Source organism: Mercenaria mercenaria, chromosome 5 (genome assembly GCF_021730395.1).
Source record: "Mercenaria mercenaria strain notata chromosome 5, MADL_Memer_1, whole genome shotgun sequence".
Lineage (NCBI taxonomy): Eukaryota > Metazoa > Mollusca > Bivalvia > Venerida > Veneridae > Mercenaria > Mercenaria mercenaria.
In genome coordinates, this window is record NC_069365.1 from 41,645,439 (window position 1) to 41,661,127 (window position 15,689).

General features: G+C 35.9%; 1 protein-coding gene across 1 annotated transcript in view; it reads right to left on the reverse strand.

Moving 5' to 3' along the window:
- LOC123558342 (CUB and sushi domain-containing protein 3-like) overlaps positions 1-15,689 on the reverse strand; it is a 76,360-nt gene that overhangs the window by 28,006 nt on the left and 32,665 nt on the right. The window contains exons 48-62 of the mRNA XM_053543317.1: positions 13,794-13,955; positions 13,300-13,467; positions 12,820-12,987; positions 12,349-12,516; positions 9,259-9,420; positions 8,629-8,796; positions 5,724-5,891; positions 5,140-5,304; positions 4,496-4,660; positions 3,784-3,948; positions 3,251-3,418; positions 2,747-2,914; positions 1,978-2,139; positions 1,022-1,189; positions 508-675 (exon numbers count right to left, since the gene is read on the reverse strand). Of these exons, the coding sequence (XP_053399292.1) occupies positions 508-675; positions 1,022-1,189; positions 1,978-2,139; positions 2,747-2,914; positions 3,251-3,418; positions 3,784-3,948; positions 4,496-4,660; positions 5,140-5,304; positions 5,724-5,891; positions 8,629-8,796; positions 9,259-9,420; positions 12,349-12,516; positions 12,820-12,987; positions 13,300-13,467; positions 13,794-13,955 (2,493 nt within the window). The remainder of the gene's footprint in view (positions 1-507; positions 676-1,021; positions 1,190-1,977; positions 2,140-2,746; positions 2,915-3,250; positions 3,419-3,783; positions 3,949-4,495; positions 4,661-5,139; positions 5,305-5,723; positions 5,892-8,628; positions 8,797-9,258; positions 9,421-12,348; positions 12,517-12,819; positions 12,988-13,299; positions 13,468-13,793; positions 13,956-15,689) is intronic.

A 15,689-nucleotide genomic window follows, 5' to 3' on the forward strand; every position in this document is an offset into this window, starting at 1 on the left:
CAACTTTAAATTGCATTCAAATATCTATTTTCTTGCAAACTGAAAGATAAATAGATCTATATAGAAACTATTTTATCCAAAGGGATATCGAATGTTCTTAGACTCTAGTTTTTACACTATCTTATTTCATTAACGTTCCGGCCTAATTTTACTTGAAATTTTATCATTTTGACAAAGGCCATGAGACCAAAACGGTAATAAAATGACATATAGTGAAAACTAGAGTCCTTGATAATTGTTTAGGTTGCTAAAGTTAAGCGTAATGTTAGCTACATTGTTTAAATAAACTCAGTGATAAACAATACTTCGAAATGTTTTATGCAATGTTCGCATGCAACTTTTACTTTACATTAAAATACTCTGTAAATGTTTGTTCTATTTTCATCTTAAAGTCGAGTTTTCTTTATAAATCTGTCGAATTTAATTACAACAAATATACGACCAGTTCCAACATCAATGCATCAATAACAAATGACTGACAAAATAGTTTAGAATTGATGCCCATACCACAAGATGGCGTTTGGTCAGTCCAAGTGCCATCTGCAGAACACGTGACCTCTGACGATCCACTTAAAGTAAACCCCACATCACAGGAATATTGTGTTGATGTTGTTGTCCCATTAGATTGCAAGACCAAAGTTCCGTTTTGAGGCTGTTCAATATCTGAACACTTCACTGAAAATCAGACAATGACTACATGTGTTCAGAAACACAGACACTATAAAACTCTCACACATTATAGAAATATACGAACAAAAACCATATTCTATAATCAGGAACATAACATCAGAAGTACATAAACGCCAAAGCGATGAGACAGGAAAATGTTTCAGTTAAAACTGCATTTGTATGAACCAATTTATAAATATATGTGCAACCAAAGCAGGACACTTGAACTTTAAGGAAGGAAAATATGAAATACACATATAAAATAACACAAATTACTTTTATAATTAATAAAATCAGAGTTTTCTTTATGATGATAAGTGCATCAAATAAACAATCTTAAAGATGTATTTACCACAAGAAGCTTGTCCAACATTCCAAGACCCATCAGGCTGACACTGGATGATTGATGATCCAGACATGGAATAACCGGTATCGCACGCGAATGTTGCAAATGTAGACACACCGTCACTGTTTAAAGTAACACTTCCATTTGTTTGCTCAAGTAGATCTCCGCATTCAACTGCAATTTGATACAAATACGTGAGAATTATTTTCCATTTAAAAAAAATATGTTGAAAATTGTTCAATAATTTTAACTTTGCAAATCTTGAAGCACTATCAAAGAAGAGGCTGTCGTATATTTCAAATTAACATACACGTGTTATTGGAAATGATATATGGAAATAGATGGGTGTTGTTTTGAAGAAAAACCAACCAAACAAACAAACAAACAAACATGTTTCTCGATGTCTATTATCTTCAAATGCTGTTGTTTTTTCTTTGGATACAGAGCATGGCAGTAAATTTTAACTTATTACGAAGAAACAGAAATGAAAATTATAAATGGCGCTATGTAGATTTTAAAATGAAAGTACCATAACTCAGTGAAAAACATTCAATCGCAAATATGGCTCTATTTTTTGTCAGATGAAAAAATAAGGAAGTCGGGCGTCATATATTCTCATCAATGATTATTAATAATATCAAATAGCCATATGACCCGAATTGATGATGTTTGTCATAATTTTCATTCCATCACCACGTTTTCAAATCATATTGGAAAGAAAATAAACAATGCATTCCCGTGGAATAACGTCTAAACGTTACTATGGTGCTTGGATATTGACGCCTTATCTGAACCTTGTAAATCAGAACATAGGACATGCGCTGTTCAAAGACAACATTCATTACGCTAAGGATTTGAATCTGCATAACTACCCGAATTAAAGTCGTGAATACTACTACCTACTATGTTATCCTGCCAGATTTTCAGTCGCGAAAAGGTGTCTGTGAAATAATATTACTTACAGCAAGTAGGTGTTTGTAGACTCCATCCATTACCATTACTACCACATACACGTGTATTTGTGCCGTCCATGGAATATCCGAGATTACATTCATACATTATTGTCATACCATCGTTTGATATCGTGTACAAACCATTCAGTACAGAATCCGGCGGCTCGCAAACTGAAATTACATTGCCAGTAGTTAACAAATTAGAACCATTCAATAAATGTGTATCGAATGAATTGCCGGTTTACGGTCAAAACAATTGTGTGATGTCCTCCTTCGGACATAGGGAAACAGTTTTGACTATTGACCTACATGTGTTTTATTACAATGACATCAAAAAGCATTGACTTTAGCCGAGCAAAAGCGTTTTATATTAGTCTGGTCATATAGCAGAAACTATGGACTGTTGAATTAAGGAGTCATGTAATGAATATAATACAAGATACGTATCTTCGAAAACATTATCTCATGGGTAAAAGGTTTTATAACACTTTGGCGAACTGTCTCAACACCCGAAATCTGATAATTCTGTCAGTGTTTATGAGTAGTATATTTAAACTGGCTAAAAGCAACATTGTTTTTACCAGATTGGCAAAAAGACATATACTTTAGCTTGTTTTGACAGAAAACTTTACCAAAGCAACACTTTTTATCGTATATTGATTACATACTGCTATGTTCGGATTATACAATAGATAGAAATCACACAGATGTACTCAACCTTAGTACTGAAAATCTTGACACAGTTCAATTTCTACGGTATCAACTATTTCCTACTTACGACAAGATGGTGATTCTCCACTCCATGTACCATCAGTTCCACATGTGAGAATAGTTTGACCATCAATGTAGTAACCATCCATACAGTCAAATATTGCATTAGTTACCGTTCCGTCGGTTGATAAAGTCAAGTTGCCTGAGTCAGGTGTTTCAAGGTCAGGGCACTTTACTGTCAATACATTGTAACAAAATAAGTTCTTTTTGTTTCATATATTTCCTGTCGGGTTTGCAAGAACAACAATTATGTTGTTCTAGTACAAGGTCATGAAACGTTGAAGTACATTAATATTGATTTTGCAAATACCACAACTCTAGCGGATTGTAACACATTCTAAATCCATTTTGCTACAAAGTTTAAACCGGTGCAAGGTTGAATGAATCATTCTTCATCTGGAAAATCCCTAGGCAGTTTTTTTAAAAATAGCAAAATATATATGGAGTTGCAAATAGATCAGATTTCACTGTACAGTTACTACTTGTAAAATCTATTTCAGAGAGAACTTACCACATGTAGCGGTACCAAAATTCCATGATCCGTCCGTCCTACATGTCATATTTACAACACCGTTCAAAGAATATCCTGAATCGCAAACCACGGTCGCTAGAGTTGTTGAACCGTCTGAACTGAGATTTATAGTACCTCCTGTTGGAGGGCTTAGAGGTTCACAAGTTTCTGAAAAACAAAAGTAAATCAATTTACGATAAAACACGGCCATACATGATTTTGAAAAGAACGACTATCCAAAACAAAAAGATAACGATCTTGCTACTCGTAAATTACCTTGTCAAATGAGAATATTAAAAATTGAACTGGCTCAACTACATTTTTCAAAATGTCTATATTTTCAGTCAGCATGAATTTTTTTTTATCAAGAAATGAAAATCGTAGTTTCCTTTTTTCCAATGCGTTCAGTACTAGAACATGCATCAAATAATCGTTACGATTTGAGATTTTTTTTATTGAAGAATAAAACATTTGGCGTGTTAAATTGTTTATATGCGAATATAAACTACAGAAACACGAGTTCAAACAAGTACCGCAAGTTGGGACTGAAGTTGTCCAAGTTCCGTCACTCCGACATGCGCTTGTTGCTTCTCCAATCATGGTATAGCCTGTCTCGCACTTGAATGTAGCCGAGGTTGTTGTTCCATCAGTTGCAAAAGTGTACGAGACACCTGATAGCTCAAGAGTATCGCACGCATCTGAAAGTATGATTAGTGGCTTCGAATTACCTGCTCCTGTGTCCAAGGTTATAAAACTGAATTTAGAGCTCACTCTTAGAATGCAGCTCTACCATTGGCTAATTTAAACTTTTAGCTTAAAATTAACCAGTCAGATACTTGAGATTTGGAACTGGTTTCCGAGCTCAGTTTTATAACATTTGTCCTCGGATAAGAGTTTGGAGAGGACGACAAAACATGAACTTTCTTGCATAGACAATCAGACAAACAGAATGAAGGGCACTATTTGTATTGTCAAACATACAGATCTGCATTAAGAATCAAGCTTTAAACATGTATATAAATGTACACTCGGCTTAATTTAATTGTAACATTTAAAACAATAAAACTGGAGTAAGTTAAACTTGTTCACCTAGCGTAACAAATCTATAACACTAAGGCGGTACATATGATCAATGTATCAATTTGCGATTGTATAAATGAAAAAAAATCTGTGAATATTTTGTAGTTATTTTTTTTTCAACGTAAGGGACAACAAGTTCGTTCATGTTTGTCTGAAGATACGCACTGCATGTAGGTGCTGTTTGCGAGGCCGTAATTGAACTTTGGGATCCACAAGTTTGTTCTGTTTCTCCACTTAGAGTAAAACCTGGATCGCAAGAGTATGTGGCTGACATTCCGTCATCAGAGACAACTATGTTACCATCACTAGGCTTTGAAAACGCTGAGCATTCTGTAAATAATACATGAGATTTTCTGTCACGACTTTTTTCCAGTCTTATACATTTAATCGTTAATATAATTATATTTCAGCAATGATGGTATGATGATAGATGTACATTACAAAGTCAACAACTTAAAAAAAGAGATGACAATGTCTGAACAGAAAGAAGTCGTAAATAAGTATTATTCATCTAAATGATACGAAGTATACATTTTTCTTCTATTTTCAAGATCAAACCCTAGATTTACTCCCACTTTTTAAGCTGACGGGTTACTCTTGAGCCTCAGTCCTGAGAACCTTTGATGTTTTTTTTATTGAAAAATGTGTTGGCTTTACAGTCGCATCGGCACACTTAAGGTCGAGTGGGGACATTCGATTTTAGTTGCAGCAATACTATTGTTCCACTTCTCAGAAAAGACTGAAATATACATTCTTTACAAGTATCAATGTCTGTTTTACGAGTAGTGAGTTATAAATTATTCTTATACCGCAATATGAAGGGGCATTGTTCCACGAACCATCAATACATGTAATAACTTCGTTGCCAATCAGACTGTAGTTGACGTCACATTCATATGTTGCTGTCGTCATGCTACCATTTGTAGCTATAGTTACCACCCCGTTGTTAGGAATGTCTAACGTCGTGCAGGCAACTTTGGGAAAGGTAAATTACATTGATTTCTTACTAAAATATGTTTTAAAACAAAAAACTTATCTGCTCATGCATATATATAACATTTGAACATTTTAAAAATAAAATCCTAGACATTTTGCACACGGTCCTCCTTTGTAGCTATTAAATAGAAACACTCCGTTATTCTTTTGTGATCTTTTTCTACAAATAAGGATAATATAGCAAAAGGTTGGCAAAAATCATCCAGACTTTCAAATTAATCCATAATGTTTGCAGAAATTTAGGAATATTCTTTAAACGTTTATTGTGTTTAGATACACTTCAACAGAACTGACGTATTTGCGTGAATAAATAAGCCGTTTTAATGTAACTGAATTTTAATAAAACTTGAATATTCATCATTATATAAAAAATCTATTGAAATAATCTCTATGGTACCACAAGTAGGAACTGTTCCGGTCACAGAGCCATCTGAAGAGCAGGACAGGCTCAAACTTCCGGTAAGGGAATACCCTTCATCGCAGGAAAACACTGCATCTGACGATGTACTGTCAGTGACCCATTGAAATGAACCATTCGACGGTACTAATACCTCTTCACATTTTGCTATTAAAAATAATATGTCAACGTTCCGAAAAAACAACAACAAAAAAAATGAAGTGAAAAGCGCTCAAAATCCTGACACATGTTAGATAGAAATCACATTTAAAAGAACATCACATGCAATATATATGAGTAACCTATTTGTCAGCTAGTATGAATAAGTTTGTTTCTTGTGTTGGGTTTGTTCATTAGTATGTTTTGTTTTAAGTCACACCAACACAGTTATGTGAAATAAAATCAAACAATTTAGGTTGTATTGTAACTTTTGAGTAAACATTTATTCCTCATATCAATGCATTCTATATTTCATGTCGGTATTTTAAACAAACAGTGGTGAAAACCGCTCAGCAACAGCGGCAAAGTCATAACAGAACAATTTCATTGACAAAAGACATTACTACCTCCACACTGTGTATATCTTAAGACAATGCATCCGTAATGGTAATCGGCAAATTGCGTGCGATGACGGAATCTCGGTCAGAATAGAAAATTTTCATAACAACCAAAGAACTAGAAAATGCTCTTGTAAAAAAGCGCATGTCTCCCCCAATGCAAAGTCCTATAGGCAAGAAGTCAATAGGGGTCAGGAGCGAAAGTCAAAGAGACACTGATGGTTGACTGCAATAGGGATCATCTACTTGGCAAGTCCAGTCATCCCGCTAAATTTCAACACTCTTGGCCTCGTGGTTCTCAAGTCACTGTTCAGGCTCCTGTGACCTTGACCTTTGATCAAGTGACCTCAAAATAAATAGGGGTCATCTACTCTGCATGTCCAATCATCCTATTAAGTTTCAACATTGTAGGTCAAGTGGTTCTCAAGTTATTTCCAAAAAATGATTTTCAAGTTATTGATTGGAGATGATTTTCCATCATCAGGCCCCTGTGGCCTTGACCTTTAACAGAGTGACCCTATAATGGTTCGGGGTCATCTACTCTGCATGACCAATCATCCTATGAAGTTTCATCATTCTGGGTCAAGTGATTCTCAAGTTACTGACCGGAAATGGTTTTCAATGTTCAGGCCCCTGTGACCTTGACCTTTCACAGAGTGACCCCAAAATCGTTAGGGTCATCTACTCTGCATGACCAATCATCCTATTAAGTTTCAACATTCTGGGTCAAGTGGTTCTCAAGTTACTGACCGGAAATGGTTTTCAATGCTCAGGCCCCTGTGACCTTGCCCTTTAATGGAGTGACCCCAAAATCGATAGGGGTCATCTACTTTGCATGTACAATCATCCTATGAAGTTTCAACATTCTGGGTCAAGTGGTTCTCTAGTTATTGATCGGAAATGGTTTTCCATGTTCAAGCCCCTGTGACCTTGACCTTTGACGGAGTGACCCCAAAATCAATAGGGGTCATCTACTCTTCATGGCCAATTATCATATGAAGTTTCAACATTCTGGGTCAAGTGGTTTTCTAGTTATTGATCGGAAATGGTTTTCAATGTTCAGGCCCCTGTGACCTTGACCTTTGACGGAGTGACCCCAAAAACAATAGGAGTCATCTACTCTTCATGGCCAATCATCATATGAAGTTTCAACATTCTGGGTCAAGTGGTTCTCTAGTTATTGATCGGAAATGGTTTTCAATGTTCAGGCCCCTGTGACCTTGATCTTTGACGGAGTGACCCCAAAAATAATGGGGGTCATCTACTTCATGGCCAATCATCCTATGAAGTTTCAACATTCTGGGTCAAGTGGTTCTCTAGTTATTGATCGGAAATGGTTTTCAATGTTCAGGCCCCTGTGACCTTGACCTTTGACGGAGAGAACCCAAAAACAATAGGGGTCATCTACTCTTCATGGCCAATCATCATATGAAGTTTCAACATTCTGGGTCAAGTGGTTCTCTAGTTATTGATCGGAAATGGTTTTCAATGTTCAGGCCCCTGTGACCTTGACCTTTGACGGAGTGACCCCAAAAACAATAGGGGTCGTCTACTCCAGCAGCGCTAAAACCCTATTAAGTTTGAAGGTTCTAGGTCAAATGGTTCTCCAGTTATTGCTCGGAAATGAAGTGTGACGTACGGACGGACGGACGGACGGCAACATTCTGGGTCAAGTGGTTCTCTAGTTATTGATCGGAAATGGTTTTCAATGTTCAGGCCCCTGTGACCTTGACCTTTGACGGAGTGACCCCAAAATCAATAGGGGTCATCTACTCTTCATGGCCAATCATCATATGAAGTTTCAACATTCTGGGTCAAGTGGTTCTCTAGTTATTGATCGGAAATGGTTTTCAATGTTCAGGCCCCTGTGACCTTGACCTTTGACGGAGTGACCCCAAAAACAATAGGGGTCATCTACTCTTAATGGCCAATCATCATATGAAGTTTCAACATTCTGGGTCAAGTGGTTCTCTAGTTATTGATCGGAAATGGTTTTCAATGTTCAGGCCCCTGTGACCTTGACCTTTGACGGAGTGACCCCAAAAACAATAGGGGTCGTCTACTCTAGCAGCGCTACAACTCTATTAAGTTTGAAGGTTCTAGGTCAAATGGTTCTCCAGTTATTGCTCGGAAATGAAGTGTGACGTACGGATGGACGGAAGGACGGACGGACGGACAGGGCAAAAACAATATGTCTCCTGGGGGAGACATAATGACGAAATCACATGCGGAGATCGCGTAATCGAACAGAAAATATTGTCATTAACGGTCCACTTCCTAAAACAGGGAAAACCAAAATCCAAATTAATTATTAAATACAACTGATACAACATAATGATTTCACTTACTACATGTAGGTTGTTCAAATTCCCATGTGCCATCTTGCGTACACTGGACTACTGGACTTCCAGACATAGTGTAACCAGAATCACAAGCAAATGTAGCTGTTGTCGTGTCGCCATCTGTTGCGATGTTAACTGTTCCATTGTAATGCTCTGACAAATCGTCACATTTGTCTAAAATACAAAATTGAACGATCGGAAAACAAGTGAAAGTTGAGCAAGTTTCAAAACGATTCGATGCGGCAACACTTACAAGGAATCATAAACCATATTCTTTCATACCGGAGGTTTACCGTGTTCCCTTGTTCATATTTTTAGACTTTTACGTCGTACATACTGTGATTGAGAATGCAAAGACCTAGGAATGTCCACGTAAATCGCTAAAACAGCGGGCGCAAATGACGCTAAAGTAAGGAGAATTTTGACAAGAAAATACACATGACAAAAGTCAACATTCCTTACTGTGGTGAGAACACAAACTATAACAGATATTCACCCTCTTTGTAGTTCTTGGAACAATAGAATGTTTACAAACATGTAGAATATGGAAAAATAGATGTAACATAATTTAAAATACAAACTGACAATATTTACAGGAAGAGAATAAAGACTGGTCAAGAACAAACGTCAACTTACAGCACAGCGGTGAAGTTCCGGTCCAGCCATTACCATTATGGTCACATGTACGTGTATTTGCACCATCCATAGAATATCCAAGTTCGCAAGTGTAAACTACTGATAAACTATCATTAGATATCGCAAAATCACCGTTTACAATGGAGTCAGGTAGATCGCATTCTGAGAAGGAAGTAAAACTCTTATGTAATAAGTGTTTGGTGCAAGTATTCGCTGTACACAATTCATTTTGTAGTAAATTCATTTGACGTAATCTATTTTTGTAATTAACAAAATATAGAATAGCCCTTTAGGAAAAGAGATTGAGAGTATTTGTTTGAGCGTGTTGTTGGGATGGAGGTGTGGAGGGGAGGGGTTGATTATTTTGGAGTCATATTTGTGCAAATATACCTACAGGCCTATAGCATCTTTACTATTGATATGTTCGGAAGAAATCCTTTTTACATAACCGATGTTAACTAGTTTCAAAGCATTATTTTATTACAACATTCAACCAACAAAAAGATAACTACGGGTGCTTGAGCTTTTGCTAGATTGATTTTTAAGATTTGTACTTTAAACAACAAGGGTCAATAATTGTAGTAAATGAAAAGTTTCACCTGTAGCAAAGGTTCTGCTTTGCACTGTTTAACGAAATGAGCCGTGCCATGAGAAAACCAACATAGTGGCTTTGCGACCAGCATGGACCCAGACCAGCCTGCGCATCCGCGCAGTCTGGTCAGGATCCATGCTGTTCGCTTTCAAAGCCTACTGGAATTAGAGAAACTGTTAGCGAACAGCATGGATCCTGACCAGACTGCGTGGATGCGCAGGCTGGTCTGGATCCATGCTGGTCGCAAAGCCACTATGTTGGTTTTCTCATGGCACCGCTCATTAATGTCTCATAAATTTAAATTTACCTATTTTCTACCATATCTTTAACAATGTACAGGCCCATGTGCTTAATCTTTATATATTTGCAACAAAAAATATCTCAGATTTAAGCTTTTCTTTAGATTACTTCAGGATAGTACAACTGCAGATATTTTCTGTAATTATTATTATCTTTTGAAAGATAGATACGTTGAAAATTTGTATACTAGGCGCATAAAAGTAATTTACATTCTTCAGGAAGAGATGGTATATACTATCTCAGTGTAGCACCATATGATATATATTATATAACCATATGGCTTACTCATTATAACTCAGTACAATTACATTCTGCAGTAACATATAATATACATTAATTCACTATCATTACATTCTACAGAACCAGAATTTATACATTCTTTGACTAAAATTACATTCTGCAGTAACATATGCCATATCTTCCCTTACTATAATCACATTCTGCAATAACAAATGATATCCATTTTCTCACTGTCATTACACTCTGCAGTAACATATGTTCTACATTGCCGCTATAACCACATCCTGCACTAACATAATTTACTCATTCTCTGAATAAAATTACATTCTGCAGTCATATATAAGATACCTTCTTTCACTATAATTACACTCTATAGTATCATATGATATATATTGTCTGACTATTATTACATTCTGCAGTAACATATGCTATACATTCACGCATTGTAATTACATTCTGCAATAACATATGATATACACTCTCGCACTATAATTACATTCTGCTGTAACATAGCATATACATTCTCACAATGAAATTACATTCTGCAGTAACATAATAAATAAATTTTGATATACATTTTCACACTATAATTATATTCAGCAGGAACATGTGATATACAATTTCACAGTGAAATTTCATTCCGCAGTAACATAAGATATACATTCTTACTCTCTAATTTCATTCAGCAGTAACATATGATATACATTCTTACTCTCTAATGTCATTCTGCAGTAACATATTATATACATTCTTACTCTCTAATTTCATTATGCACTAACATATGACATACATTCTCACTCTCTAATTTCATTCTGCAGTAACATATTATATATATTATATATTCTGCACTAACATATGATATACATTCTAACAATGAAATTACATTCTGCTGTAACATATAATTCTCACACTGAAATTACATTCTGCAGTAACATATGACATATATTCTCACACTATGATTATATTCCGCAGGAACATATGATATACATTCTAACACTGTAATTACATCCCGCAGTAACATTTTACACACATTCACACACTATAATTACATTCTGCTGTAACATATTATATACATTCTCTGACTGTAATTTACATATGACACATACTGACGCACGATAATTACATTCTGCAAGAACATATGATATACATTCTTACTCTCTAATTTCATTCTGCACTAACATATGATATACATTCTTACTCTCTAATTTCATTCTTGCAGTAACATATGATATACAGTCTTACTCTCTAATTTCATTCTGCACAAACATATGATATACATTCTCACGGTCTAATTTCATTTTGCAGTAACATATGATATACATTCTTACTCTCTAATTTCATTCTGCGCTAACATATGACATACATTCTCACTCTCTAAATTAATTCTGCAGTAACATATGACATACATTCTCACTCTCTTATTTCAGTTTGCAATTACACATGATATACATTCTCACTCTCTAATTTCTGTTTGCAGTAACATATGATATACATTCTCACTCTCTAATTTCATTCTGCACTAACATATGATATACATTATCTCACTCTAATTTCATTCTACAGTAACATACGATATACATTCTCAAACTGTAATTATATTCTGCAGAAACATATGATATACCATCCTCGTATATACCAGTGGTTTACCATGGTTCCCTAGTTGAACGGGATTTTGACGAACCTCTATTGGATTAGAATGATGATCTACATTCTTACACTGTAGTTTCATTCTGCAGTAACGTATTATATTCATTCTCACACTATAATTACATTTTGCAATAACATATGACATACATTCTCTCACTCTAATTCCATTTTGTTACCATACGATATAAATCCCGACACTGTAATGACATTCTGCAGTAACACATGATATACATTCTCACACTGTAATTTCATTCCGCTCTAACACATGACGAACATTTCCTCGCTATATTAATCTAAACAAGTTAACTTACTACATGTTGGTATGTTACCGCTCCATGTCCCATCCGTTTCGCATGTTATAAAAGAGCTTCCATCTAGGAAATATCCTTGTTCGCACCAAAACGTTGCCATGGTTACTGACCCGTCACTTGTTAGGTTGTTATACCCGCTATCCGGAGCAATAATTCCCGGGCATTCAACTACAGAAGTATATTTCTTAAATTTGAAGGACCAGTAATATGGTCTATTTCAAATGTTAGCTAAAACAAATTAACGGAAAACCGAGAGCGTGTAATCAAATAAACAGACTCAAATCATAGATTAATAGGAAAGCCATATACGACACAAAATATAAATTATTCATCTCAACTTTCTGCTTTGAGCAAATTTTATCTAATTAACTGAGTTTAAAGTATGCATTTATAAATGTCTTTCATAACTTACTTTAGCTGTAATGCGTAATTTTATTTTTTAAGCTATTAAGTTTTAACAAGAATCTGTACCACAAGATCCAGCAGTAAAATCCCAGGTACCATCAGCTTTACAGGATAAAGTCTGAGCGCCAGTAACAGTATATCCTGTCCCACATGTTACAGTGGCTTGGGTAACGGAACCGTCCGTTTCAAAGTTGATACTTCCACCATCAGTTAATGTTAACGTCTCACAAGACACTGAAATTAAGACACCGGTAGTAAGAATGGATATTCTATCAAAAAGAACTAAACCACCCCCTGTCTTTTCCCAAATAGCTACCGCAACGCTCAAGTTCAATTTCAAAATTAGCTGAAAAGATTACTGGTCACAACAATTATTTACGATGCATGAAATACACGTTGAAGACTTATGAATCACAAATAGACAAGAAACCTTGCCTCACAATAATATTGTATTGACAACAAAAATATGATTTCCCAAAACTCTTAAAAGTCGCCTTTTGACATCAATGACTAAGCACTAATGTATAAGTACTAAAGTATTCAAACCGCAAGATGGTGACTGCACATTCCAAGTCCCGTCACTGCGACATTCGAGGTTTGTATCACCCTGTATTGTATACCCCACACCACATTCATACACAGCTGTACTCGTTACACCATCAGTTGATATGTTAAATGAAGTTCCAGGCGATACTGATAGGGTAGAACAAGCCACTGAAATTTGAAAACGAATTGCAGAAGCATCAGTATAAAAACAGAACAATATATTACAGTTCCTTGATAGAGGCATCAGGAGAAAGAAGTGAAAATAAAAAAAATATTCCAAACATCAAAATAAAAATAAAACGACTTAGATATGAAGTAACAGATTCAGGTGTCAGCGTAGTAAAAGGCAATTACTGTTAAATTGAAACTGCAAAAGGATGAGAAAAAACATAGAAGTGAATTACGTCTATAATAAAAGACAACGACAACGCGGCAACGTATACCAGTTCATTTTAAGGTGTATCAGTAATGGGAGGACAAGTTTATTATATTACCGCAATCTGGAACAGATGTATTCCACCCTGAGCCGTCATCCTGGCAGTATCCTTCAGTGTCGCCATGTAATGTGTAACCACTATCGCATGTGAATTTTGCCACCGTGACGTCAAGTCCGTATGCCACATCACCATTAAATGGTGGCGTGGGTAATGTGCAGTCTAGTAAACATTTTGTCTTAGCATTACTACGAAATATGTTTTTGCATTATCATATGACTAAAACATTTTTATTAAACGCAATATCTCAGACAAATAAAGTTACAAATGTCCTTTTTAATAACCAAATGCATACATTATTTTCTTACATTAGTATTTTTAGACCCGACGCCCTCTATATTAAGCAAAGCGGATCGGAAAATAGCAACATTTATATTTTCCTTTCTTTGTGTGTAGCCGAAAATAAATGTACAATTTCTATATACAGTAACATATATGTAGGAAAACCATATACAAGTACAAACTGATCATCACAACTTTACTTACAGACACATTTCATGCAGCTCATTAAAATAGAGAAAAGTGGAAACTTCACAGGTCGCTCAACACGACAAAAACGAAAATGTTGCAGGCTCGGTTTGATTGAGCCTGTTCATGAATTTAGGAAGGGGATCTGAGATTATAGAGGCAAAATTAAAAGCAGGCACCATATCCAATGGAGTGATTAAACAATACCCAAGACTATGAAAGTGGGAGTATTGGAACCACCCAGGCCGAAATGGTCATGTTCAGAAACTAAACAATACCAATAACACGACATAAAAGTTGTGCTGAACGATCTGAGAAGATCGAAATATAACAGCCCTGACTGAATGTACGGGGAGACTTTTTACGGCCGCCACACGGCACAAACAACGCTGCTGTGATAATAAAATAGAGAAAAGTGGAAACTTCACAGGTCGCTCAACACGACAAAAACGAAAATGTTGCAGGCTCGGTTTGAGCCTGTTCATGGACGGTAGTGGAAATGCATGCTACCGTCCGCGCCCTCTAGCCCTGGGTTGAGCAGAACTCAACATTTACACATGTTAAAAGTACAAAAACCAATTTAGAGACATCCGTAGATGTAATCAAACGGCGGTGAACATGGAACCTTCAATGATACACGTGTTGAGGCATGTAATTCCATGAAGAGCGGCGTTTGGTCCCCAGATAAAGTAAAGGGTTTGCCCCAAACGAGAAAACAATGGGCAGAACTAAACCAACTGGAATTTAGGAAGGGGATCTGAGATTATAGAGCCTGCGTATCACAGGAACTGTCAAAAGACAAAATTAACAAGAGGACCATGATGGTCCTGAATCGCTCATCTCTTCCCACATGACCCAGTTTTGAGTATGACATCATTTTTTCTATTATTTGACATAGTGACCTAGTTTTTGAGCTCAAGTGACCCAGTTCTGAACTTGACCTAGATATTATCTAGATAAAAATTCTGACCAATTTTATGAAGATCCATTGAAAAATATGGTCTCTAGAGAGGTCACAAGGTTTTTCTATTATTTGACCTATTGACCTAGTTTTCGAAGGTACGTGACCCTGTTATGAATTTTATCTAGATATCATCAAGGTGAACATTCTCACTAATTTTCATGAAGATCTCATGAAAAATATGGCCTCTAGAGTGATCACAAGGTTTTTCTATTTTTATACCTACTGGCCTAGTTTTTGATTGCACATGACCCAGTTTCGAAACTGACCTAGATATCATCAAGGTGAACATTCAGATCAATTTTCATGAAGATCAATTGAAAAATATGGCCTCTAGAGAGGTCAAAAGATTTTTCTAATTTTAGACCTACTGACCTAGTTTTTGACCGCAGTTGACCCAGTTTCAAACCTGACCTAGATATCATCAAGATGAATATTCAGATCAACTTTAATACAGATCCCATGAA